Source organism: Mauremys mutica, chromosome 11, assembly GCF_020497125.1.
Source record: "Mauremys mutica isolate MM-2020 ecotype Southern chromosome 11, ASM2049712v1, whole genome shotgun sequence".
Lineage (NCBI taxonomy): Eukaryota > Metazoa > Chordata > Testudines > Geoemydidae > Mauremys > Mauremys mutica.
The window spans coordinates 34,862,210-34,889,746 of record NC_059082.1 but is presented as its reverse complement, the minus strand read 5'-3'; the positions used below and the strand labels follow the sequence as shown (position 1 = coordinate 34,889,746).

Below are 27,537 nucleotides of genomic sequence, written 5' to 3'. Positions count from 1 at the left end.
ATGGAGGCATTTATTACACTTTTTACCAAAGGGAGTTATCATTGTAGTGCTTTTGTGTGGAAACTTTTCTCTCCTTTCTTTTGTAAATAAAAATACATCTTGGTTCTTATTGAGGAAGACACTCGCTCACCCACGGCCCTGTTCCTGTTCTGAAAGGCACCATGCAGCATGCAGTTTGTAGTGCGGAGAGGGGACATTTGACCATTTTATTATTGGCTTCACAATCTGCCTCCGCCTTCTCCCCTCAATGTGTGTGTTTTGTGGTGAACATGACCATGTTCTAAGCAGCCTGTTAAGATATATAACTTTTAATTTTTTTAATTATTTTTTTGGGTGGGTAATTTTTATCCACCTGGTCTTCCAGCTCAGGGAACCTTTGCTTTTGGGAAGTGTTGCTGAGCTACCTAGCTGGGGTTGATTGTGCTTATGTATTTTCCCTCTCAGTATTGGAGAAAACATCCTAAGTACCAAACCAGTATTTCATTAGAGCTGCTGTGTGTGTGTGTGTGTGCGTGTGCGCACGTGTGTGTGCGCGTGTGTGAGTGAGAGTGAGAGGCAAGGCGGGTAGGCTATGTGATGCATTTCACTAGTGAAATCCACAAATGGGATATATATTTTTTTAAGCATAGAAGTTTAGTGCTGGCATATATTTAAGCATTGGAAGATTTTGGTTTTCAGACAAGTTGGCATGGACTTCGTAAGCCACAACAGACCCAACTGCACTGTCTCTCCTCCTCAGAGGAGGCATCTTTTCTTTGCACAAAACAATGCTGCCAGTTGTGCCCGAACAGCTTCCATTGTCTCAGCTGGAGAGCTGTGAATGCAGCTTTGCTGCTTTTCAAAGTCCACTTCTGAAATCTGTTCCAGGGATTTCAAGACAGCTGGTTTCCCCTCAGAACTGAGTTCTCTTACCTTCCCCGGCAGAGAGATGGAGAAATTGGGGGAGGGCAATCGCTCCAGCCTTTGTGCAGCCTGGGAGAGCAGAGTGGTGAAAATGCATGGCCTATAAGGGTCACTAGTCATTGGCAGCCAATGTACAGAGAGTAGTTCCAGCCATGGTGATGAATGGCAGCCTCCTATGGAGAGAGGAAAAGAGAGTAAAGAGCCCGCGGGGGAGTTTTCAGAGTTTGCCAGCAATAAGTTACCTGTCCCATTTCTCCTCCTTTTGCTGTGTTCAGACAGGAAGGGGGTTTTATTGTGTCCTCTTCCATTTCAAAGGTTTTACACGCACTCCCCTGCGCCTCACCCAACCCTCAGGTGTTTCTTTTCAATGTATGTTAAAGCTGATATGGAAGTGGAAGTCTGGATAATTTAGACTTTACCAGCTTGGAAGTAACAGCTGCTGCTGCTTTGTGGGTGTTTTGTCCAAGAGTCTGTGCCTGCATGTTGTTTGAGCGGAATGGGGTTAACATGGTGGGATTCCTGTTGTTCAAGGTACCCAGGAAAAAAACCCAATAAAACAAGGAGATCTCCTCCTGCAGCAGGGTTTTCACCTACAGCTTTCATCCCTCCCGATGTCTGACTTCTGAGCTCCAAGCTCTGATCCCAGCCTCTACAATAGCAAAAATTTCTTTTTACTTTAAATTGCTTTTTGTATTCTGTAATGTGATCCTTGGCCCCACCTATCCATGTGATGATTTCTATACAAATGTTGTAAACTTGACTGTAGTGCAGTATTTCCATTAAAATATCAGGGCTAATCATTGTGTACAGATTCTTCTTCCTTCTTGATCATACACAATGAGATTTTGACACTCACTCTCCAGAGGGAAGGGAGGAAGATGCATCTGAGGGAATCACTCCTTTAATAAAAACAGAATTAGAGGTGGTGGGAGGAGATAGTAGACCTGAAAGTTTGATCTCTGTTTAGGACACTCACAAATGACCAATGTTTGACTTACCCTTTAATTTATCTGCTAGGGTATCGCCTCTGGATTCCAGACACTAATTTGTAAGCAATTCCCAGTTCCTGTTCAGAGGTGTGAAACTCCCTTTATTTTGTAGCAGTTGCAACATTTTGTGATGGCTGAGAGACAATAATTAGCCACTTCTTCCCCTGGAGTTGGGAGATCATCCCAGCTGCTATAGATCAGAACAAATAAGGAAGTTATCAGTCCTGTAAATTTCAGTTCCACTAAAGCTGCTGGGGGAAGGGGTTGACCCCACCCCCACTTGAGTCAGTCTGGGAAATGGGGTAATACAATTTACCAGCCAGTGGAAATGTCCAAAAAAACCCAACTCTCTCCCTCTGTCTTGTTAGCAGCAGGGCTGTTAAATAACAAATCAGTCCTTTTTGGTTCCTTAACACATTAACAGTTGTCTTTAGCCTGATTCTCTGTTGATTTAGATCTGTCTTCAGCACTCCCTTTCCCTACATCCAGTGCTTCGAGGTTGAGGTCTATCACATCCACAGTCATGGTGTTTAGGCCACTAAACACGCAGCCACCCTGACGTGAACCTTGAATTTTTTTAGCCTCAGTGGTAACATTGCACTTTATATGGCTCGGTATTTTGTGGAACAGTTTAATAGTTTTTCCTCTCTGCTTTCTGTCTCTTGCCGTTGGGTGAGGAAGCCCCATGAGGTAATTGGGTTGTATAAATACACAGGTGGAACTACCAGAAAAGCTCAGCCAGCTGTCATTGGGTATCCCAAGCCACATGCTAAGGAGCACTGAATACAGACTGTAAGTTCATTCATAATGAGTGGGGGATCGGAGAGATGCAAATAGTGGCAATGTCTGAAGGTGCTCTAAGGTACTGGATAGCCTGACTGGTTTTCAACAGTGCTTTGAGCCTCCCTTTGAACTCTTCCCTTTTTGGACTCTGGACTGGGGGATGTCAGCAAGCAAGGGTCATAGAGCACAACCATCCCTTCTGGTCTTAGAATCTCATCCGACTGCCTGTATAACCCAGAACTTCCCCCAACAAATTCCTTTGAAATTGCAGCTTTAAAAAAAAAATCCAAAAAAGATGCGTGTGTGGAAGTGCAGCCCACAGGCTTCGGTTCAGCTGAGTCATTCATCCATCTCCTCCCATTCTTTGGACACACCCCAAAAAAAGAAACAAAAAAACCCCCTCAGCTTTGCCCTGCAAAGCTGGGTCATTGGAGTACTTTCGAGGGAGCCAGAACATCTGGCGAGTGCTGTCTTGACTCAGTGAAGCTGCCAAGCGCGTTTGTGTGGCCAGACCAGGAGCAGTGCATGGTGTGCAGCTTCCTTCGCCAGCAGGTGGTGACAGGTCAGCAAAGGTTTGTGACTTCAGGGGAACCATTCTGTGTCTCCAGGCAGTTTCTTGCTTGTCTCTGTAAGGGCTGCCACATTTTATTGAAGGCTGAAAATCTGAGGAACTCTTTGCCTCTCTGGTGCTTAAAGCTGCAGCGCTTTCAAAGAATCTGTGGTTCCTTCCCCTCCCAGGCAAAACCAGAATTCTGTATCTAGGTCAAGCAAAACAGCTGCTCGTAAACCACCGCCTTTGCCTTTGCACGCTGTGATGTCCCTGGCATGCTGGATTAGTGACATGGTACTTGAGGCAGTTAATCTTGCCATTGTCTGGTAATCAGAGTAGTTTCCCCAAGGGGTGCTTTCAAACTTCTCACTCTCAGCTTCCAGGAATTTGATGTTTCGGACCATAAGCTGTCCTGTCTTTGACACACATGGAGACTTTTCCCAGTTGGGTGGCAGAGAATCTGTTGGAAGTACGTGCTCCCAAGGCAGCTGTAGCACCTCTCTCCTTAGCTGCTTTCTGGAAGGGGTCCCAAATGAAACCTAGTCCCTTTGGATTCCCCTAGGAAGTGGCTGTGTAGTAGAAGCAGCTTATTGGTCTTCCAGCAGCATGTTTATAAAACATCATCTCCATGACCCTGCAGTGAGGCCCTGAGAACCCAACACCCATCCCACAGCTGTTGGGCTCAGTAATTTTGGGGACTGACTCTCCACCCAGCTCCTTCCCCTCCTCTGCCCAGATGGACTGGGGGTGGGGAGCACCCTGAAGGACAGAAATACAAATGGTGGCTGGCGCCCTGCATGCTGTTAAATAACCAGCCCTGCCTGCCTCCCCTGGGATACATGATGGACAAGTGAAGCCGGAGAAGAGCAGGAGGCTTGGACCACCCGCCCTGCTGTAAGTCCCAGCTGAGGGGTAGTGCTGTGCTGGGAGGAGGGGCGGGGGGAAATCAGGGAGGGGTTCTAGGGGCAGGGGGCAGCAGCCACATCGCATGGTGGCTGGGAGCCAGAACCCAGTTGGAGTGACCTGCAGAGTGTAGGAGCAGGGAGAAAACCCTCGGGGCTGGTTCTGGGGTATCCTCTCCCCAGCCATAGTGTGAACCTCCCTGCCCCGTGAGGTGTTGCCATCCTGGCCTGGGCAGGAGCCATGGCTGGTCAGCAGGGTCTGGGAGTCAGAAGTGAGTTGTTCCTGGCAGGCAGGGGGCAGTGGCAAGCAGGGAGGGGGTGGACTCCACAAGAGGGAGGGAAACAGCCTCCCATGGGAGACCCGGCTGCTGGAGGAGACTTTCCCCCTACTCCCTCACGAGCTGCGGTGCCGCCGGCAGGGACTCTGAGCAGCCCCAGCCAAGGGCGAGGCTGGGGGTTTGATCCGAGCCTTATTTGGTGCTAACTCTGCAGAACCCAGCCTGGCATATGCCAGGAAGTCGTGTTGCAGACCCAGCACTAACCATCTCTGCTGATTGCTGCCAGCCCCCAGCAAGTGGCAGCTCCGAGAGCTCCTGCACGCACAGAGCAGCTGACCCCCCACCCCGTCCCAGCCCCAGCTATGCTTAAGGGGATACGAAATTCTAGCTCTGAGCCTCCCTGCCTTCAACAGCTGATCATGCCCCAAAGGGCTGCGCCAGAGCTGAGGAAACAGAGCCAGGTGCTGAGGAAACACATCCCAGGGCTGGAGTGTGCAGTCCAGTCCCTCCCGCGCATCACGGGCATTAGTTCTGTCGGAGGCTGACCCTGCCAGCTGCTCACTAGGCAGAACCCAGCCAGGTGCTGAGCAGGTATCCCAGGCCTGGTGCTTAAATACCTGTAGAGGCGGCAGTCAGCCGAAGAAGGGTGGGCAGGGGTTGGTGTAGAGTCTCAGGCTGAACTGCAGGCCACAAGCAGAGCCAGGGTCACTTCTCACAGCCCCAGTCCACAGAGCAAGAGAGGACTAAGGCTGCTGCAGCCAGAATTTCCTTCACTCTGGGTGCAGGGCCTGGGCTCGCCCAACATGTGACTTTGGCTGTCAGAAAACTCCCCAGCTCCCTTTAAAAACCAATTCTCCCCTCCCCCCATCACTGCCGAGGACAAACTGCGGGGGTCAGCTCTTGCTTAGGGAGGGGGAGTTTGAGCTCCTTACATTGGCTCTGTAGTGAAGCGAGCTCCTAACCAGCAAGGTCACTAATAAGAGCAAGAGGCAAGAGTTTATTTGAGCTGAACAAATTCTTTAAAAGAGGCCGGGTGGGGAGGGAACAGAAGCCTAAATTGCAGCAGGTAGCATGTAAGCGGGAAAGTAGAAGTGCTGAGATGGCTTGTGAAGAACAAGTAACTGAAGGGATATAGACAAACACTAAAAATACTTTATGGAGATCAGAAGCCTGTGAGCAATTGAAGATGACAAGGACATTGCTGAGCAGCTAATATTTTTGTGTGTTCATCTTCTGCCTTTCTCACAGAGGCTGTTAGACAGAGATCTGTCCCAGACCGGTTCTCTTCTATTTACAGAGGTACCATGGGGGCTTGAGAGAGCAGCAGAGGCAGTCCCAGACCAAGCTGATAATTTACAAAGTAACCCCTGCTCCCACTTCTTCGAGCTGGACTTCATCCTGCTCTTAGTAGTATAAAGGCGCTACTGTCAGTCAAAGCCTAACCCCACCCCTTGACCCCTTAAACCCTGCCCACCTATCACCAGAAGTCCTGCCCCATGTGACCCCTCTGAGAGCTCCTCCCACTGCCTTCTACCAATCAGGATGGGTCTCACCCCCATAGGACCACCCCGAGAGCAGATTTAACCAATCAGGGGGAGTTCAGGGGAGGGTGACCCATCTGGAAGTGGTTCTTGTGACTCCTCTAGGAACTCCTCCCATTGCCCTCTATCAATTGTGATGGGTTTTGGACACATAGGTCCACCCCAAGAACAGATTTGACCAAAATAGGGCAGGTTCTGGGACTGGGTGAACTGCCCAGAAGAGGGTGGTGTGACTCCTCAAAGAACTCCTCCCAGTGCCCTCTGCCAATCAGAGCACAGAACCATCACCCCATAAGTCCCAGTGTCAGGCAGAAGAGGCCATCTTTTACCAAGAACGTGTGTTTTAGAAATCGTGGAAACATGGACTCCTTCACCACCCCTATGAGAACTTCGGACTTTGTTTTAGCCCCGAGAGTCTTCGACCATCCACGGAGAAAGCGCTACATCAGCAACAGTTCCGAGGAGGAGGTGGGAGCGACCGAGGATACGCCGTTGATGGATACGCCGGAACCCAACCCCCAAACCTGAAACTCAACTGCTTGTGAGACACCTCCCCGGAGGAGGAAGGGAGAGGTGAACGGAAAAGACGTTGCACAGGTAAATGAATGATTAGGAAGTGACGGATGATGATGGGGTGTAATGGGTTAGGAACCAGGGGTTGTGTGAATCTAAAAAACAAGCAGTGGGAACTTGTTTCTTGTCTAGAAATCTCTCAACAGCTTTCTAGAGGCCCCGGACAGCATTGCATCAAGCAGCAAAGATGAACTGGGCCCACCTTGTTTTTGCTCAACGGCGATACAAATTGTTGAAGAGGACTCCGAGGATGACAGCTATGAGTTTAAGAGGAGGCGTGGCATGGAACTATCTGAGCCAGTGCCACGTTGTGAGCGTAAAAAAGTCATGCGGACTATTGTACAGGCTGCTGTTTATGCTGTCCTTAAATACTGCCTTAGGGAAAAGCTTTTTGAAGATTGTGAGGGCTGTGTCATAGATGCGCCAGCCCAGCAGCACCATGACTGTGTGACTTGGACTTCAGTGGATATAAACTGCAAGCTCCGGGGCCTGTGTGCTGAGCTGTGTTTGGAAAGCTTATTAAACACTATTATTGCCATAGGTTATGCTCGGCAATGTCTGTGCCTGACCCAAGAACATTTTGCGCAAGGGGTGACCTTGTTAAATGCTGTGCAATTCAGTGGAGACCCTGACCGTGTTTTAAAGAAAATGACCAAACTGGAAGATGGCTGCTTACAGCATTATATTGACCGTCTAGTCCGCACAATAAGTTACAGAACCCTGCTTAAGAAAAAGACTATTTGTAAGAAATCTAAAAGGATTAAGTTAGAGAATGGTGAGGGTAGCTGTAAATTAAAAAAAAAACACCATTGAAAAGGTCTTTGTGACTATCTGTGTTTCTGTTAGACGGTCTCTGGCCCTTAAGTGAGCTAAAAGTTTTAATAAAGTGTCTTAGTTTGTTTTCAGGGAGCTGTATGTCTTTTAAATAAAAAATAAATAGTTTGTGAGAACGTAGCTCTTGTGTTTTTGTGTATAAGAGAACCATTTACAGCAAAAACCTGAACTGTATGTTGTGGGAGGGAAAAATCCTAAAAATGTGTTTACAATAAAACAAAAACCAAAAGAACCTCAGAACAAAACAAAAAAACCCCAGGGATGGTTCAGACATGTCTTTGAGTACAATAGAGCTGACTTATCCTGTTGAACTGAATGGTTTTAACCACACCCCCACTGAATTAGCCAGGGTGACTGTGATTACTCACTCTTGTTGTCATAGGGTTAAATTTGATGGGTGTGCACCCACGGTAAGGGGTTGGTGGGTGAGGATGGTGAATTCTGATTAATATGAAATGAAAGAAAACCTCAGGAATTCGCAGATGCTATTGGACAGTTTAAATATGGCCCAGGAGCTGGTGGAATGTTATGGGCCATTCTTTCTAGAGACCTCCCCCGCCAAACTTTAAGCATGAAAGAAACATGTTTTTAAAAAAACAAGCCCCAAGACATTCATTGATATCTGCAAAGGGCCCCCACTTGGAAATGTTTAATACTGTAAGAAGGCCCTACAGAAAAACGTATTTTAACTAAAAAAAAAAAAAGCCCAGTTGGGCAAACAACTTGAGTCCCCGACCCCAGATTGCAAAAGGGAATGCGAGGGGAGGGCTGCCTAAAGTCCTTAAGTATCTATTATTTCAGAGCTGTGGTGATTAAATTAACCTGCTAACTACTATTTTGAAATGTGTTTGAAACAAAGTGTTAGGATGGTATAAAAACCTCAGGTATTTCAACAGAAACTCTTTTGAATTGCTGCTGGACTGTAAGAGGAGGAGCTTTGTTCCCTGTTTTTAACTCTGACAATATATATTATATAATGCCACTCTTTGGCCTTGCTGTCTTACTAAATAATGGTGCCTATCTTTATTGCAGTGTGATCTGTTTAGCATGGAACCAGTAACTTGAAGCTGCATTTCACAACTAGGCCAAGGTAAAAAACCATTTTTCACTATATTTGTGCTTCATACTGTTAAATTAAAAAACAAAAACAAACAAACAAACAGAAAAACCACTTTGGGTATTACACAGGTTGTATAGGGATTTGGGGGTAATACTAACTAACATTTTTGCTTGTTCTTTAACCTGAAGGCCCAAACAAACATGGGGGGAAGCAGAACAACCATGTGCCTTTTAAATGCATGTGGGTTTTTTAAAAGTATTTGGTTGCAAACTTGGTTTGGTGTGTTTATAAAGCTGCTGGGGTTTTGTGTGTGTGTGTGTGAGTGTGATAGGGGGTCTGTGCATTACATAGGTGTGACGGTTTGGATCACAGAAACCCCCTGGGAGCTGCCACCTGATGTGCCCAGACTACCTCTAGCCCTGCGTTCTCTGCCAGCTCAGGACTCCAGCACCCTGTCTTGCTGAGCCAGACGCTCCCGTCTGCTCCAGCAAAGACCCAGGGTCTGAATTACTTGCCCCAAAGCTGCAGGTTTACCTGAAAGGAGCTCACAGAAGTGTTCCTGTCTTTAACACTCAGATGCCCAACTCCCAATGGAGTCCAAACCCAAATAAATCTGTTTTACCCTGTATAAAGCTTATACAGGGTAAACTCATAAATTGTTCGCCCTCCATAACACTGATAGAGAGAGATGCACAGTTGTTTGCTCCCCCAGGTATTAATACATACTCTGAGTTAATTAATAAGTAAAAAGTGATTTTATTAAATACAGAAAGTAGGATTTAAGTGGTTCCAAGTAGTAGCAGACAGAACAAAGTCAGTCGCCAAGCAAAATAAAATAAAATGTGCAAATCTATGTCTAAACAAACTGAATACAGATAAGATCCTCACCAGTTCCAGAATGCTCCCTTTTACAGACTAATCTCCTTTTAGCCTGGGTCCAGCAATCACTCACACCCCTTGCACACTGTCCTTTGTTCCAGTTTCTTTCAAGTATCCTGGGGGGTGGAGAGGCTCTCTCTTTAGCCAGCTGAAGACAAAATGGAGGGGTCTCGTAGGGGTTTAAATAGACTCTCTCTTGTGGGTGGAGACCCCCCTCTTCACTCCTATGCAAAGTCCAGCTCCAAGATGGAGTTTTGGAGTCACCTGGGCAAGTCACATGTCCATGCATGACTCACAGGTTTTACAGGTAGCATCCATTATTTACATGCTTCCTTGAACATCCTCAAGTAGACTTCTTATGTGGCTTGGAGCATTCCAAGATCCATTGTCCTTTAAGTGTTTCTTAATTGGGTACTTAATTTCAACATTCCTTTCTCCAGGAACTGACCAAATGCTCTACTAAGATTATTTAGAAATCAAGCCAGTACACAGCCAATGTTCATAACATTCATAACTTTGAATACAAAAATGGTACATGCATACAAATAGGATTAAAAAGACAAGTCAGCAAAATGACTACCTCAGAGCCCATGCAGGCTATCACATTTACAAATAATGGTCCTCACTCTGCCTCTCTCCCAATCTTAATTCCCCTATCTCCGACAACCCTGGGCAGCGCCGACCCAAGGAGACCCTTAGGAACATGATTTGGAAGGAGCTGGTGAATTTAGGGGAGGATATGGGAAAATATGATCGCCAGCCCCTCAGCATCCTGATTAATGCTTTGTCTCAGGTCATGTGGAAAACAGAGTTAATGCAGGGAGCTCCCCCACAACCCACTGCCCCAGTGTGGAGGGCATCCCCCAAACCCACTCCCTGTCAAAGCCACATCCCTGTCCCCTCTTCTGAGTGGAGGCTCTGGGAGATTGACAATCAGTAGGGGTGCCCGGTTCCCCACGGGCCTCCCCAGCTGATCGCAAGACGTCAGTGCGACGTATGGAGGAGACCCACTGTGAGGGCTACAGTGGGGAACCCAGGTCTGTTAGCCCAATTGCTACCGGATAGGATCTCCAAAGGGAGACCCACCACTAAATAGGTTTAGCAAAACGGGTATGGTTTGTCTCTGGGAAGTGGTCATTTCCCTGTTAGAAAAGCCATCCCAATCTCCCAGTGTTTGTCTGTGAACAGTCAGTCATGTGGTCTGTGACAAGGAGAAGGGAAGGTGAAACTGTTTGTCCAGTCAGAAAAGCAGTTTAACTGCTGGGGGAGAAAATGTCTCCAATCTTCTGTCTGTGGAGCAGGCAGAAAGTACCTCTCAGTTTATGCTGATGGAGGATTTTTCAGTTGTGCCAGATGTGGTTCTGGACTCAACTAAAACCCAGGAAGGAAGTGTTCCTAAGCCTGTGTCTGCTGGGGGTAATGACTTGCCTATAGAGGGAGCTACCCCAATCTCCAAACGTTTGTCTGGGAACAAAGGGGAGGAAATTCCAAACTTTGTGACTGTTAAGAATGGCAGTTTATCTGTTGGGGGAGAGTTTGTCTCCAATCTTCTGTCTGAGGAGCAGACAGAATGTGCCTCTCGGCTTATGCTGATTAAGGATATGTCAGTTGTCTCAGAAGTCGTTCTGGACTCAAGTGAAACCCAGTAAGATGTTTCTGTAGAGCAGCCCCTAACTACAAAGAGAAAGGACAAAATTTCTGGGGAAAATGAATTGTTGCCTAAAAGTGCCCCTGAAGGAATAAAACCTCATGCTAGCTTTTGCAAGCAGTTTGCTGCAACTGAAGGGTGTGGAAGTGAGTTACCTAACTTAGCTCAGAATTAATCATTGCCTGTAGCAAGCAACAGTGTAGGTGCTGAGAAAATTTGTTCAGTTTCTAGTTGCCAAAGTTTCTCAATTGTGTATAAATCCACTGACTTTATTTTAGAAAGATCCAGGGTGGAAGCCATCCCGACTAAAACCAACACTGCCTCTGTCACTGCTAAGCAGCTCTTTACACACACCTGGGATGGCCACTGCTCGATTGTGAATAGGGCCAGCCCCAGTGTTTGTCAGGTAGAAATCCTAAACGGGAAAAATGAAAAACCCTGGCGGAAATGGTTTCATTCTTCACGGCTCAAAGACTGGAAGGATAAACCACCTGACCCACAAGACTGTCTTCTCTATTCTGTTGGCCACCCTTCTTGGCCAGCAAGAAGGAACAGCTTTGAGCCATAGGGAAATACACATCGAGTGGGCTGGTCAGTGCCTACTCCCATGTTAAGACAGGAAAAGGCCAGAAAAGTCCTTCACCCTGCAATATTGGTCCCAGATTCTCCCAGTATATAGGGGGGGAGTGTGGGAAGTTTCTCTCTCTTCTCTGCCCCCTCACAGGTCTCGTACACGAGCCTTGACATCATTGTCATTGGAACTCAGACAGTTCCTTTCCGTTACCCGGAGGTGAACTGCAGCTGTCTCTGATCACGCCAGCAGGCAACAACATCACACGGTTCCTTGGAAACTGGGAACCGCTGAACTGGACTTTAGCTGGACATGACTTGATTCAGCAAGGTCCCCCAGACTGGGTAGTTCCATTAAAGGGCACACATTGTGACAAGCTCATGCCAGCAATTTGGGCATATTGCTGTTTTGGGAGATTTCATGAGCCCAGTTTGTACAGAGTGGAATTGGGCCAATAACAAAAAAACAGTTTTAAATTTCGACCCTCTGATTACAAACCTTGCTCCCTTCCGACATTTAAGAGCCCCAGTTTCAGGACCCCGTGTGTTGAAATTTGATCAACAAGAACATTTGGTTCTTCAACCTCAGACTTCTCCGAAGGAGGTTCAAATCCACTTAGAGGGCATGAAGATCTTTCACATTGCACCTCTAAGCGCTCCCTTGATTGGAACTAGCCATAAGGGTTGGGATGAATGGGTAACCTGGGGATAAGTCTCGCTGTTCCTCGCTGTTATCCAGGAGAGGGGTCTGTTATTGTCTATGTTGGTAAAACCTGTGTGTGTGTAAGGACAAGATGTAATATTGTGTTGGTTAATGGACATTGGATCCAACCCACAGTGACTTACATTAATTGCTGTTTCTGTAATGTAACCACCATTGTTAGTCGTGATATTAAGTTTACTGTGCCTATATGGACTGTACAACATTTAAATGCCGATCCGGAGCTCTACAAGGAGGTTTCCCCCATTTCACTGGGAATGGGTCTCATTGCCATGAAGGTAAGAACACAGGCCATCACTCCTGGTGGGAGACTTTGCTTGGGTGGAGTCCCAGTGCAACAGGTCTTTTGAATCTCATGCTTCACCCTATTGTGGTGATCACTGGTTTCCAAATTATACTAGCAATTGGTCTGGTTCTGCTGGTTTATTGGATACAACGACTGATGCGGCAGCTGCAATGGATGGAAGATCAGAGCCGGTACCATGGCGTAAGGCTGTGATGGGGATACTCGCTCAGCACAAGCACCCCATCAACGGGGGGACTTGATACCAGTCAGCTCTGTGTTCTTGGGGAACCAGGGTGCAGTATCTAGCCTGACTCAGGAAAGACACACCCCCCCCTCCACCGGCCTCTGCTTAAACCAAAACCCATCAGAGGAAAAAACTTGCAGAGAGCAGTGAAGGGTGGATGGGAGACACACCTAGACCCTTCCTGACAAGGGTGACAAGACTAAGACATCGCCATTAGCATACAGAATGAAGAACAGAGACAAGTCCCTTAGCCTCATCTGCATGAAAGATGGGACAGGGAGACATCTCAATTTGCATACAGAATGGAGAACAGAGAACCGCACTGAACTCTGGGACCAGAAAAAGCAGGGACGCACTGCATCATGGGAATCTCTGCTCCAGATGTTAATGAACCTATGCCTGCCCACACCCAGCTCAGCAGTCATCAGACCAATTCTAGTAAGGAATCCTTGACTGATTCCAAAATACTGAAGCAGCCTAGTTGCATTGTGAGCTCCCTGGAAGAAAACATCACCCATAGCCAAGAGTGATCAGCTCCTATTATCTAGCCCAGGGGTCGGCAACCTGTCAGAAATGCTGTGTTGAGTCTTCATTTATTCACTCTAATTTAAGGTTTTGTGTGCCAGTAATACATCTTAATGTTTTTAGAAGGTCTCGTTCTATAAATCTATAATATATAACTAAACTATTGTTGTATGTAAAGTAAATAAGGGTTTTAAAATGTTTAAGAAGCTTCATTTAAAATTAAATTAAAATGCAGAGCCCCCCAGAGCAGTGGCTAGGACCTGGGCAGTGTGAGTGCCACTGAAAATTGGCTCACGTGCTGACTTTGGCACGTGTGCCATAGGTTGCCTACCCCTGGTCTAGCCTAAAGAAAACCCTTGAATCATCACTTTACCTAGAAACAAATCTAGTGTTCTCCCTTGAATCATTGTATTTTCTCTACAAAAACCCCTAATCATCCTCCAGCAAGTGTTCTGATGCATAGACCCAAGCTCTGCATCAGTTCCACTGGGACTCCATCTCCTAACTGATCGTGCTGGGGGCTCTGCCTGTCTCCTGCCCTCAGAACCCTGAACTACCACCATCACCTGGGAACCCCGACCAGTTCAAGCTTCAGGGAGCGGTGAGATCCCCTCCTCTCTCTCTCTCTCTCTCTCTCTCTCATTCTCTCTCTCTCTTTTCCTCTCTACCTTACGTATTAACCTTTAATTATGGATGTTCTGTTGCTTTAGCCCTCCTTGTGTAGTGATCTCTATTATTCAATAAATAACTTGTATGGTTAAGCTGGTTGCTTCTCTCTCTTTCTTTTATGTTATTAACTTCCCCCATTCACTCTACAGCAACACTTCTTTTACCTAAGCTAAAGATCCCTGCAGCGCTCAAAATACTGTGGGGTTGGCTCATCAAGTAGCTTACTGCCAGTACAATTGTGATGTGAGAGTGGGGATAGAGATGAGCTGAATCTGGGACACAAGGGTAACAGTTTGAAAGTGCTGCTTGACCCAGTCCATGGAGCCCACGGGCACAGAAGGAGAGGCAGCTTGAAAGTGCTGCTTCATCCAGCCCTAGATTCCCTCCATCCCGCTCCATTTCTTGGTGTTGTCTGGCTGTGTCTTTGTAAAACAGGCCGGCACAAAATTGCGTGGTGAGAATGTCATCACTGTAATTGAGCACCGATTCTAGAAAGGCCCTGTAAGGGTAACAGTTGTTGCTTTGGCTTATGAGGCAGTCTCCCAGCGTGACATCCAACTGACTGAAAATAGAGGCCACGGGGTAATTCACCAGGCCCACCGCGGTGTCCTTGGCGAGTTCAGTTCCGTCTCCTTTTACAATCTTGCAACACAGGTACAGCAGTGTGTTGTTTAAATCCATATCATCTATGCCATTCCCTGCTATAAAAAAGTCAATGGGGGCAGACTCCGTAAACGGCTGATAGAGGCGGCACCTCAGTGTAGATGCTTTTCTCAATGCAGGGGCTATTTGGAACAAGTCTAGTTCAGATTTGATGCACTCTTCAGACCCATAGTGAACAAAAGCCATGTTGATTAAAAACTCTCTCTTTTACCAGGCAGAGACCATCTCCTCTTTTGCCCAGGCTTCCTCTTGGACTTTTGCTTATGGCCGGCCCTGCGTGTCAAAGCCCTTCTTTAAAAGGGTTTCGGGGGACCTGTGTGTCACGGGTATGAGGCATTTCTCTTTCTCTTCCTTCTTTTAATGTACATCATCCCCGATCCTTCCTGTGAGGCTGTATTCCCCACCTTCTCCAGAACAGCGCGGCAGACATGACCTACCAACCACATCTTTAGCTATGTTTTGAGCAGCGGTTTTTACGTGGGGTTTAATAATCTCTAGCCCCCTCCTCAAAAGTGGTACGGCCTTTCAAAAGAGGCTACGAAATATTCCACCCACACCAGCCCCGTACATCACGGGAGCCTTGTGATATCCAGGAAGGGTGTATCCAGCCTGGGCTTTGTAATAGTTCCTGTAGATGGTGGAGTGGTCGTAATTTTTTAAGATCGCCAGAATAGCGTTTTGCTTTTTAGAAACCTCGCTCTCTCTCTGCGGATGCAGATGCAGCTTGACGATCACCTTGCCGAAGCGAAATGAGACGCGTCTGTTCTGATCTGTCTTTATTTCAGTGGTGATGGTGTCGATATGGTGTTTACTGACAGGGACGTAATGAGGCTTCTTGGGCTGACTGCCGCCTCTACAGGTATTTAAGGACCAGGCCTGGGATACCTGCTCAGCACCTGGCTGGGTTCTGCCTAGTGAGCAGCTGGCAGGGTCAGCCTCTGACAGAACTAATGCCCATGAGCATAGCTGGGGCTGGGGCTGGGGTGGGGGTCAGCTGTTCTGTGCGTGCAGGAGCTCTCGGAGCTGCCACTTGCGGGGGGCTGGCAGCAATCCTTGGGAGAGATGGTTAGTGCTGGGTCTGCAACACGACTTGCTGGCATATGCCAGGCTGGGTTCTGCAGAGTTAGCACCAAATAAGGCTCAGATCAACCCCCAGCCTCGCCCTTGGCTGGGGCGGCTCAGAGTCCCTGCCGGCGGCACCGCAGCTCGTGAGGGAGTAGGGGGAAAAGTCTCCTCCAGCAACTGTGTCTCCCATGGGAGGTTGTTTCCCTCCCTCTTGTGGAGTCCACCCCCTCCCTGCTTGCCACGGCCCCCTGCCTGCCAGGAAAAGACGGTTACTCACCGTAGTAACTGTTGTTCTTCGAGATGTGTTGCTCCTATCCATTCCAGTTAGGTGTGCGCGCTGCGCGTGCACGGCTCTCCGGAACATTTTTACCCTAGCAACTCCGGCGGGCCGGCTGGGCGCCCCCTGGAGTGGCGCCGCCATGGCGCCGAATATATACCCCAGCCGGCCCGTCCGCTCCTCAGTTCCTTCTTGCCGGCTACTCCGACAGTGGGGAAGGAGGGCGGGTCTGGAATGGATAGGAGCAACACATCTCGAAGAACAACAGTTACTACGGTGAGTAACTGTCTTTTCTTCTTCGAGTGATTGCTCCTATGCATTCCAGTTAGGTGATTCCCAAGCCTTACCTAGGCGGTGGGGTCGGAGTGAGACGTGGCAGAGTGCAAGACTGTGGAGCCGAAGGCTGCATCGTCTCTGGATTGCTGTACCAACGCGTAGTGGGAGGCGAAGGTGTGGACAGAAGACCAGGTGGCCGCTCTACAGATGTCCTGGATGGGGACATGGGCCAGGAAGGCGGCCAACGAGGCGTGCGCTCTTGTCGAGTGAGCAGTGAGGCGGCATGGTGGCACGCGAGCAAGCTCGTAGCATGTCCGAATACATGCCGTTACCCAGGAGGAAATCCGCTGCGAGGAGACCGGCTCGCCCTTCATGCGGTCGGCGACAGCTACAAACAGCTGGGTCGAACGCCGGAAGGGTTTCGTCCGCTTGATGTAAAAGGCAAGGGCCCTGCGGACGTTCAGGGTGTGAAGCTGTTGCTCCCGAGGGGAGGTGTGCGGCTTCGGGAAGAAGACCGGGAGGAAGATCTCCTGGTTGAGGTGGAACGCCGACACCACCTTAGGGAGGAAGGCCGGGTGTGGTCGAAGCTGTACCTTGTCTCCGTGGAAGACGGTGTATGGTGGACCAACCGTTAGAGCACGAAGCTCAGAGACTCATCTCGCTGATGTAATTGCGACGAGGAAGGCTGTCTTCCAGGAGAGGTAGAGTAGAGAGCACGTGGCCAGAGGCTCGAAGGGCGGTCCCATAAGCTTGGCCAGAACGAGATTTAAATCCCAGGTCGGGGCAGGACGCCGCACCGGCGGGTACAAGTGGTCCAGGCCTTTAAGGAAGCGGGAAACCATCTGGTTGGAGAAGATGGACTGACCTCCCATAGATGGACGAAAGGCGGACACTGCTGCCAGGTGTACCCTCAAGGAGGAGACCGCAAGACCTTGCTCCTTAAGGTACCAGAGGTAGTCCAGGATGGTAGGGACAGGGACTACGAAGGGATTGAGGCCTCGTTGATCACACCAGAGCGCGAACCGCTTCCATTTCGCAAGGTAGGTGGAGCGAGTGGAAGGCTTTCTGCTCTCTAGCAGGACTTGCTGTACTGCCGCCGAACAGTCCCTCTCTGCGTGGGTCAACCACGCAGGTACCAAGCTGTAAGATGGAGGGACTGCAGGTTCGGATGGCGGAGTCTGCCGAAGTCCTGCGTGATGAGGTCCGGCCATAACGGAAGGGGGATGGGATCCCGAACGGAGAGCTCGAGCAGCAGGGTGTACCAGTGCTGCCTCGGCCAGGCCGGAGCTACGAGTATGACGTGGGTTTTGTCCCTCCGAAGCTTCAGTAGCACTCGGTGCACGAGCGGGAACGGAGGGAAGGTGTAGAGGAGGTGATCCGTCCAGGAGTAAAGGAATGCGTCCGACAGGGAGCCTGGCGAGCGACCCTGGTACGAGCAAAACAGGTGGCACTTCCTGTTCTCCTTGGAGGCAAACAGGTCTATCTGGGGAAACCCCCACCTCCGGAAGATTGTGTGCATGACATCTGGACGGAGAGACCACTCGTGGGAGAGGAACGACCTGCTGAGATGGTCGGCCAGCGTGTTCTGCACTCCCGGAAGAAAGGACGCTTCCAGGTGAATTGAGTGGGTCACACAGAAGTCCCACAGGAGCATCGCTTCCTTGCAGAGCGGGGAGGAGCAGGCTCCGCCCTGCTTGTTCACATAGAACATCGCTGTCGTGTTGTCCGTGAACACCGCTACGCATTGGCCTTGCAGACGGGCATAGAAGGTGTGGCACGCCAAGCGAATTGCTCGCAGCTCCCGGACGTTGCTGTGGAGGGAGAGCTCCTGGGGTGACCAGAGACCCTGGGTGTGAAGGTCGCCCAGGTGGGCCCCCCATCCCAGCGCCGAGGCATCCGTGGTCAGTGTCACGGATGGACGAGGAGGGCGGAACGGGACTCCTGCACACACAACCTCTGGGTCCAGCCACCAGCTGAGCGAAGCGAAGGTAGGCTTCGTGACCGTGACTACCCTGTCTATGGAGTCGCGGTGCGGGCGGTACACTGACGCCAGCCAGGATTGAAATGGGCGAAGGCGCAGCCGCGCGTAGGCGGTGACAAACGTGCACGATGCCATGTGGCCCAGGAGGCGTAGGCAGGACTGAACTGTCATAGTGGGAAAAGCGTGCAGGTCTCGGATGATGGAGACCATCGTCTGGTGCCGAGGTCGAGGGAGGCAGGCCCTGGCCACCGTGGAGTCGAGGACCGCTCCGATAAATTCCACTCTCTGTGATGGAGTCAGTGAGGACTTTTCGGCATTGACGAGAAGGCCCAGTACCCGAAACAGGGATAGTATTTCGGAAATTTGGTCTGTTACCAGTTGTTGGGATGGCCCGCGAACCAGCCAGTCGTCGAGATACGGGTAGACGTGAACGCGACGACGGCGGAGGTCTGCAGCAACTACCGCCATGCACTTGGTGAAGACCCTCGGCGCGGTGGATAGGCCGAAGGGTAGTACCGCAAACTGGTAGTGCGCACTGTTGACCATGAAACGTAGATAGTGTCGATGGGGAGGGTAGATCGCGATATGGAAGTACTCGTCCTTCATATCGAGGGCGGCAAACCAGTCTCCCGGATCCAGGGAGGGAATGATGGTCCCCAGGGTTACCATGCAAAATTTGAGCTTGACCATATACTTGTTGAGCTCCCGGAGGTCCAGTATGGGTCTGAGACCTCCTTTCGCCTTGGGGATGAGGAAATAACGGGAATAGAATCCCCTGCCCCGCCTGTCGTGCGGCACCTCCTCTATGGCACCCAAACTCAACAGCGTCTCGACCTCTTGTAAGAGGCATTGCTCGTGAGAGGGGTCCCTGAAGAGGGACGGGGAAGGTGGGCGGGAAGGAGGGGGCGAAATAAACTGAAGGCGGAAATAGTACGAAGTACCCACCTGTCCGATGTTATTTGGGACCACGCCGGGAGGAAGCGGGAAAGGCGGTTGCAGAACAAAGGGGTTGGATCCTGGAAAGAGTCTGATGGGCCATCCTCGGGCGTCCCATCAAAACTGTTGCTTGGGCCCTTGCGGGGCCTTGGACGACGCCTGGGCCTGTTTGCGCCTGCTGCCGGATGGCCTACGGCGGATTAGACTGTTCCGCCGACTATTATAGGGCCTTGACCTGGCCTGGGTAAAAGGCCGGTAGGGTTGTTGCTGCCGGAAAGAGCGCCTCTGGGTAGCTGGTGTGTGCATACCCAGAGTGCGAATAGCTATACGACCGTCCTTGAGGGTCTGTATCCTGGAGTCCGTTTTCTCCAAGAACAGACCGTGAGTCTCAAAGGGGAGGTCCTGTAGGGTATACTGCACTTCCGGCGGCAAGGTGGAGGACTGCAGCCAGGAGATGCGCCGCATAGTCACTCTGGAGGCCAAAGTCCTGGCCCCTGAGTCCGCCGAATCCAGAGCAGCCTGGATGGAGGACCGGGAGGCTTTTCTGCCCTCTTCGACCAGAGCCGAGAACTCTTGTCGGGAAGCCGTCGGGATCAGCTCCGAAAACTTAGTGAGGGACACGAAAATGTCAAAGGTGTAATGAGCTAGGAGGGCCAACTGGTTTGCAATCCGAAGCTGGAGACCCCCCGCCGAATACACCTTCCGGCCCAACAGGTCCATGCGCCTGGCGTCCTTGGACTTTGGCGCCGGGGCTGGTTGTCCGTGCCTCTCACGGTCGTTAACAGACTGCACGACGAGTGAGTCTGGAGCGGGGTGGGTGTACAAATACTCGTACCCCGTGGGGGGGACCGAGTATTTTCATTCAACGCCCCTTGCAGTAGGAGGGATGGACGCCGGCGACTGCCAGATGGTAGTGGCATTTTTCTGAATGGTCTTAATAAACGGGAGGGCCACCCGCATCAGGGCCTCGGCTCCGATGACGTTGGTCACCGGGTCTTCATCTTCCGGGACCTCCGCCACCGGGAGGTCAATAGCTTTCGCCACCCTGCGAAGAAGGTCCTGGTGGGCCCGCAGGTCAATCGGGGGAGGGTCCGCCGTAGCGGCACCCGCCACCGCCTCATCCGGTGAGGAAGACGAGGAAAGAGTCTGTACCACCACATCTGCCGGTGGTTGCTCCGGGGCTTGGGAAGCTGTATCGTGCCCCGGATGCTCTGCGGGACCTGACGGCGACAGGGCCTCCCCCGGTGGTGTAGGGGGAGGCCTGCTCACCGTGGCTTCTGGCACCCTGCGTTCAGCACCCGCTGGGTGCGGGGGGAAAGGGAGCCCTTGGGGCTCATGGTAGGCCCAGGGGACCCAAAAACCCCACTGCTGTGGTCCAAGGTCCTGGGTCTGGGTGCCAGCCCGGAGATCTGTCCCGCTGCCCGCCTGGGAGGCGACGGATGGCTGACGCGAAGGCCACGGGGGGGCAGAGGCGCTGATGGAGTGCGCCGTGGAAGGAGGCAGCTTGTCCCCGGACGGTGCCGAGGATCGGTGCCGGCCGTCACGGTGCCAGGATGGAGATCGGGACCGTCGATTGCCTCGGTACCGGGAGCCTGACCGCGACCTCGATCGGCGGTGACGGGAGCGGCTTCGGGAGTCGCGGTGCCGAGATCGGTACCGGGAGCCAGACCTCCGACGGTACCGTCGGTCTGGTGACCGGGACCGTGAGCGTCGCCGGGAGTGCGACCAGTACCGCGATACTGAGCGGTACCGGGACTGCGACCGGTGCCGAGACGGGGAGCGGTACCGAGACGGTGATCGGTGCCGGGATCGGGATCGGCGTGACGGCGACCGTTTCCTGGATCGGGACCGGGTCTGAGACTTGGAGCGCCGTCCATCCCGTCTGTCGGGGGTCGGGGGCCGCATCATTGCCGGCTTGCCCACCGACTGAACAGCCCGCACCGGCGGTGCCGGGGGCCGGAGGCTCGGTGCCTCTGCGAGCTCGATAAGCTCTCTCGCCGTCGCGAATGTCTCAGGCGTGGACGGGAGATGCAGCTCGACCGCGGTCGGCACCGGGGAGCAGGGAGGTACCGGACTCGACGGCTCTTGAGGTGCCGGAGTCAACGGAACCGTGCACGGCTTGTGCACTACCACAGCCGGTGCCGGAGGTGCCGGTGATGGCTGGGTAAGCTGTCCCGAAGCTGGAGGCTTAGGAGCCGAGTGCGCCGTCTTCCGCTTCCTCGGTGGAGAGAGGGAACGGTGCCGGGACTTCGGTGCCGTCTGTGAAGCTTTAGCTGCGTCGGTACCGGGGCGGCTCGGTGCCGCTGGTGCGCTGCGCGCCGAGGATAGTTTCGGTGCCGCCGGGGACGGAGCGGGAGGCTGAAGTGCCGACTCCGTAAGGAACTGTTTGAGGCGAGAGTCTCGCTCCTTTCTTGTGCGCGGCTTAAACGCCGTGCAGATCGGGCACTTATCTGTCCTGTGAGATTCCCCGAGGCAGCGCAGGCAGGAGTCGTGTGGGTCGCCAATGGGCATGTGCCGCTGGCAAGCCGCGCAGGGCTTAAACCCCGGTGCCTTGGGCATGAGCCCGCACCGGTTGTGGAAGAAGAGGGGCTAACCCCTCTAATTCCCTTACTATACTATAACTACTAAACTTATTCAACTAATCTAACAACTAAACTAAGTTAACCAACTATATACACTGAAGAGATGGAGAAACGCTAGGGCTGTGGAGGTAAGAGAGCACTCCACTGTTCCAACTGACCGTCACAGGCGGTAAGAAGGAACTGAGGAACGGACGGGCCGGCTGGGGTATATATTCGGCGCCATGGCGGCGCCACTCCAGGGGGCACCCAGCCGGCCCGCCGGAGTTGCTAGGGTAAAAATGTTCCGGAGAGCCGTGCACGCGCGGCGTGCACACCTAACTGGAATGCACAGGAGCAATCACTCGAAGAAGAACGACTCACTTCTGACTCCCAGACTCTGCTGACCAGCCATGGCTCCTGCCCGGGCCAGGATGGCAACACCTCATGGGGCAGGGAGGTTCACACTATGACTGGGGAGAGGATACCCCAGAACCAGCCCCGAGGGTTTTCTCCCTCCTCCTACACTCTGCAGGTCACTCCAACTGGGTTCTGGCTCCCAGCCACCGTGCGATGTGGCTGCTGCCCCCTGCCCCTAGAACCTCTCCCCGATTTCCCCCCGCCCCTCCTCCCAGCACAGCACTACCCCTCAGCTGGGACTTACAGCAGGGTGGGTGGTCCAAGCATCCTGCTCTTCTCTGGCTTCAATTCTCCATCATGTATCCTAAGGGAGGCAGGCGGGCCTGGTTATTTAACAGCATGCAGGGCACCAGCCACCACTTGTATTTCTGTCCTTCAAGGTGTCCCCGGCCCCCAATCCATCCAGGCAGAGGCGGGGAAGGAGCTGGGTGGAGAGTCAGTTCCCAAGATTATTGGGATCATTTTGCCTTTGGCCTCGTGCCCCACAAAGGCCAGGAGAGAGGTGTTGTGCACACAAGCCCCACTGGGACTTGGCATGAAGCACAGTGTGCCAGAGCTGCTGCCCTGGCTCTTTGCCTGCATGGCTGGTGGTAGCTGGGGTGGGCAGGGCTGGGGCTTCCTGTGAATCTCTGCCCGCCCTGTACAGGCTGCAGGGGGACCTGGCTGGGGCCAGTGCCTCGGGGGTGGGGGTTGGGGACCAGGGTGAGACCTTTGCGAGGGAGGATCTCTCCCTCGGGCCTGCTCCTGCTGCAGGTGCTGGGCTTGTCCAGGGCCAGGACGGAGAGACCCTGTGGCCACAGAGCCCTCCCGCATCTGGCTGCAGGGAGACTTGGTCCCCACTTTGTCCCAGGGAGGTGGGAAGGTGTGTGGGGGGAGGCGGGTGTGTGTGTGTGCAGGCAGAGGCGGCCAGCCCCTCCCCCCGTTGGCAGTGTGCATGTGGCACTGGGCCCCAGGCTCATGGGGCAGGGAGGGATCATAGGAAGTAGAGCTCCAGCTCTTTTCTTACCGATCAGCTGTTGGGCAGCTGCTGCTCTCAGGGCAACCTTCTTGCTCAGCCTCCCTGGGCAGTCCTGGAGCTGGGAAGCCAAGAACCCAGTTAGTCCCAAGCCACACATCCTCCCCAGGCTGAGGGGAGCTGCCTGCTAGGGAGGTGAGGAACCCCTGGCTGCCAGAGCCCTCTCCCCCTTGACTCCTCCCATGGGACAGAGCTGACTTGTAGGGGAGCCATCCGCAAGGGCGGGGGAGGGCTGAGTCAATGGGGGGCAGCACCTTGTAAGGGGTGGCCATTCTTGGGGTGGGCGGGGAGCGCTCGGGTTTTTTTGGTTCAGTAGGGGAGAGGTTTTTTGTTGTTTTTGTTTCGGGGGCGTGGCGCTTGGGGGAGGGTGTTTCGGGGGGGCGGCGCTCTTTTTTTTTGCTTGGGGCGGCAAAAAAGTTAGAGTCGGCCCTGCCTGGAGCAGGGAAATGCTCTGTGCCTAGATCCTCCCACCGCCCAGTCCTGCAGGGCCCACGCCCCAGAGCTCACTCACCAGGGTCCTGCAGGCTTCGCTCAGGAAGGTGGGGATGGCGGGGGCCGCTCCCTCGGCCAGCTGGCTCCGCACGAGCGTGCGCAGGGGCTGGTAGCTCAGGAAGGGTGCGCAGTGCAGCAATGCCACCCTGCACGCCTGCCGGAGAGGGCGAGAAGGGAGCTGGGTGAGTTTCCCTGAGCGCAACGGGCCAACTCGCAGGCTCTGCATGGCTTGGGGAGACTCCGCTGTGCCGGAGCAGCAAGGAGCCAGCTCTTTGCAGAACCTCCTCTGTCCTGACGGTTGTTCCCCAGGCCCCCACAGCCCCCATCTCCAGCTTGGCCGGGTTGAGGGGAGCCAGACCCAAGTGCTGGGGCCGGAGAGGGACACTCCTGGAGCAGGGAAGGGGCCATTCCCTGGGGGTCCCTGTTGGGTGGTTAACAGCACTGCCCAGTGACCAACGTACTTGGCCTCCCCTCAATCCCAGGCACTACTGGGGGCTGCTACTCGGCAGAGGGGAGATTGCTGCAGGAGGCTGGTCATTCCCAGGCAGGAGCTAGCACACAGGTGAGGGCAGGGCAGCAGCAGTGGAGACCCAGTCGGCCTCAGCGACCTGCCCTTCCCTGAGGCCCTGCTTGGGTTAGGTCACTTGCTAGGGGCCAGAGATAGCCCTGGGCCTGGCCACTAAACAGGGCAGGCTGTAAAATGGAGCCACGGCCTCGGAGAGGCTGGCTGGGCAGGGAGGCTGGAGGTGCCTGTGGGGAATGGAGGAGGAGAAGGAAACCTCACAGATCTACCCCACAGCTACACTCTGAGGGCTGGCAGAGCTCTGTGGGGGGTGGGGGAGGGCTGGATTAGTGGGGGGTCCTGGGTGCCACAGGGCAGCACTGAAGAGATCTGGGGCTTGGAGGGGGGAGTTTGCACCACCCTTGCCATGTTGTTCGAATACCCCCAGCAGCCCCCCCTGCCCCGATGAGCCCTCAGCTGCACTCACCTGGGCCACCTGGGGGTCCCCGTCCTGAAGGTGGATGAGCAGCGTCCCCATGCTCTTCTCCACCTCAGCCCCGAAGCGGGATGACCTCTTGGAAACAAACTTGCTGAGCTGGCCAAAGAGCTCTATGGAGGCCCGCCTCAGGCTGCTGTTCTCCTGCAGACAGGGGGGTCAGGGTGGTTAGAGGGGACAGGCTCAGGCCCTCACATGCTTTGGGAATCAGCCTGGCAGCTGCAGAGCCCGGAGAGGTTTCAGCTAGTTCAAACGACAGGACAATTCTCTACAAACTCCTCTCCTTCCTGCTGGGCCCCAGGGCTGCCGAACAATTGTGGGCCCAGGGCCCAAGAATGGTTCTATCCCTGCCTCCCCTGGCAGAGGAGCTGAGCTGCCCCACAAATCCAGGAATGTGCCTGCCTCGGACACTGAGCCCCCTCCGTGTGAGGGCAGGTCCTGACCATCTCTCCCTGTGGGGTGTCCTATAGCACCCTGGGGCCTGCCCTGCTTGGTACTTACATCCTCAAAGAATGTTCTCGCCTGCATGGCCAGCGGAACGGCAACATGCGCCTTCAGAGGCGCCTTGGGGTCCCGCAGCATCCAGCAGAGCCCTTCCGTTGCGTCCAGAATGGCACAGGGGTCGCAGGATTGGCATACGCCGTGGACAAAGCTCGCCAGAATCTGTTCTTGCTTCTTCCTGACCTGCAGACAAGGGGTTGGATGCCGCTCGGTGAGTAATGATCTGTCAGCCTGAGTGTAACCACAGTCCGGCCAAGTCAGCCTACAGCCCAGTCTTCTCCATAGGAGCCATAGGCTGAGGAGAAGGGGAACCAGGAGCTTCCTACCCAGCCCTCTCTGCCTAGTATCCTGCCATTCCAGACCCACCTTGTCCGGGAACGCGGTCACTGCATTCCTGAGGCCATGCAGGGCTCTGCCACGAATGTGGATGTTGCTGTCCTGCATCTGCTGCAGCATGGCCTTCAGCACCTGCTTCTGCATGGCCTTGGGCTCATTTTCCATCAGCAGGGGGCTGCCGAGGAACTAAAGGGAAGGAAAGGAGCTGTCAGAGAGGGCTGGGCGAGGCCAGTGGGTCCTAACCCGGCAGGAGCAAGGGCAAGGGAGTATGATCAGGGCCCAGGAGGTGACTTAGATCCGTACCGACTGCTCTTCACCAGGGGCTGGCTTCAGCTGAGCTTAGCGGAAGTGATATGTGCAGGGCAGAGCGCTCCCTCTGGTTCCAGTGGGGTGCTCCCAAACCCCACCACAGATCCCCCAGCAGAGGGATTAATTTACAAGCAATACACCACCAGGACCGTTTCTCATTGGCTGACCAATTGGCCCCCTGTTCCATCATCTTCTGGGCCTGGTTAACCCTTCCCCCTGGTCCTCCAGGCTCACCTCTGCGAACAGGGCAGTGCAGGCCATGCGTTCACCCTCCTGGCTGGCCTGCAGGCTGGGAAGGAGAAGCTGTGGGATGCTCTTCAGGGCCAGGTTTGGGTGGCTCACTATGGCTCTGGGAGAGAACAAGAGCTCGTGTTGACGTGTGCATGACAGCCCTGCACATGCCGGAATCCGGCCCGGTCCCAGCCACCCCCTCCCATCTCCGCCCCACTGCGAGAACGTGACTCCTCCAGCCTCTGTCCTCACCTGCTAAGGAGAGTGAACCCCTCGGGCTGGGCCTCCTCCAGCAGCTGCCAGCCTTGCTCCTGGTCCATTAGTTCCACAGCTGGCTGACTGCCCCTGAGGCGCAGCACCCGCGCCAGGGCCTGCACGGCCATGCTGGGAAGAGAAGGAGGCAGGAGATGGTGATGCGGGGATGCCTGCTCTCTGGGCGGGGTGGGGGGGCAGGACTCCCTTGCTGCAGCACTGAAAGGATCAGGGTGGGAATAGATGCTGCCCCACTTCTGCCTTTGGTTCTCCCCCCGCAACTGTGGGGGCAGGGGGAGGGTGTCTGCAGATGTGAGCTTCGCTCTCCTCCAAAGATGTGAAAATTGCCCCTCCCCCCAGGATACTGACCCTGGGGAGAAAAGTACAGGCAGTGCCCCCTGCTCTCCTGAGCCCTGCCCCCCAGGGCCCACTGCAGAAAAGGGATGAAGTGGCTCAGTGACAGGCTTGTCCTGTCCAAAGCCTTCAAAGCAGACAGTAAATAGAGATAGCAGCCAGCTCTGCCCTGCTCCCCAGCTCTGCTCCCCCCGCCCCCCGGCTCAGCTCCCTCATCACCCTGCTGAGCTGCCCACTCTGAGGAGCTCTCTGGCTCCCTGAGTATCCGGGGGCAGCTCTGCCTCCTCCTCAGCACAAGAAACCTGACTGATCTGAACCCTCGGTCCCCCGAAGGTGTTGGGGGTCCCTGGACAACGAGGGTCCAAGCAGGAAGCTTCCCTCTCCTAGGGGCTAGTACAGACACTATGTGAGTGCTGGGATCCATCAGCCCCACACATTACCTGCGTGGACTGGTGTCACTGGGCCAGTCCTGCTGGACTCCTAAGAGGTGTTGTGCTGGGGGGCTGGCGATGGCGAGGAAGCAAGAGGCGAACAGGTCGTCCTCGCGTCCCTCCAGGGTGTCCCCTTGCCCCAAGGCCCCGATCAGCTCCCACAGGCCGTATGTGGTCTGGAAGGGAAAAGATACAGTCAGAAGACTGTGGCCGTGCACAGAATGGAGCCAGGAAAGGGGGCTGAATGCCAGCGATGGGAACTTACCGCCGGGGGCAGCCGGGCTGGCTGGGGGCAGCTCCTGTCCTAGGTCTGTCCAGGGTTAGCCCAGCCCTTCTCCGGGCTGTCGTCCAGCAGGATGTGGAGTACCTCCCTGGTCAGCATGGGGTCTGCATCCAGGAACCTCCAGATGGCCTTGATGTGGCTGTGACGGACAGGGGGACAGGCAGGTAAGGAATTAACACAGAGGACGGGCTGTCACGGAGTGTG

General features: G+C 53.4%; 2 protein-coding genes across 3 annotated transcripts in view; both read right to left on the bottom strand.

Moving 5' to 3' along the window:
* Positions 1 to 27: 27 nt before the first annotated feature.
* LOC123344660 (protein maestro-like) lies at positions 28 to 25,244 on the bottom strand. 2 transcript variants are annotated; one of them, XR_006572614.1, is made up of 6 exons: positions 25,138 to 25,244; positions 24,628 to 24,780; positions 23,658 to 23,792; positions 23,138 to 23,207; positions 1,902 to 2,082; positions 28 to 1,076 (listed from the first exon to the last, which is right to left on the bottom strand). XR_006572614.1 is itself a non-coding variant. In XM_044981087.1 (5 exons), exons 1-5 carry the CDS (start codon positions 25,216 to 25,218, stop codon positions 22,416 to 22,418), a joined length of 459 nt encoding a protein of 152 aa, XP_044837022.1. In that variant the 5' UTR covers positions 25,219 to 25,244; the 3' UTR covers positions 22,375 to 22,415. The 2 variants fall into 2 exon arrangements, 1 of the variants encoding a protein (XP_044837022.1); XM_044981087.1 differs by lacking the exons at positions 28 to 1,076; positions 1,902 to 2,082 and adding an exon at positions 22,375 to 22,435.
* Positions 25,245 to 25,581: 337 nt separating this feature from the next.
* Positions 25,582 to 27,537, bottom strand: part of LOC123344581 — a 75,625-nt gene continuing 73,669 nt past the window's right edge. Inside the window, exons 10-14 of the mRNA XM_044980953.1 lie at positions 27,316 to 27,472; positions 27,060 to 27,226; positions 26,266 to 26,397; positions 26,017 to 26,131; positions 25,582 to 25,659 (exon numbers count right to left, since the gene is read on the bottom strand). Coding sequence (XP_044836888.1) covers positions 27,371 to 27,472 — 102 coding nt within the window. The 3' untranslated portion in view covers positions 25,582 to 25,659; positions 26,017 to 26,131; positions 26,266 to 26,397; positions 27,060 to 27,226; positions 27,316 to 27,370. The remainder of the gene's footprint in view (positions 25,660 to 26,016; positions 26,132 to 26,265; positions 26,398 to 27,059; positions 27,227 to 27,315; positions 27,473 to 27,537) is intronic.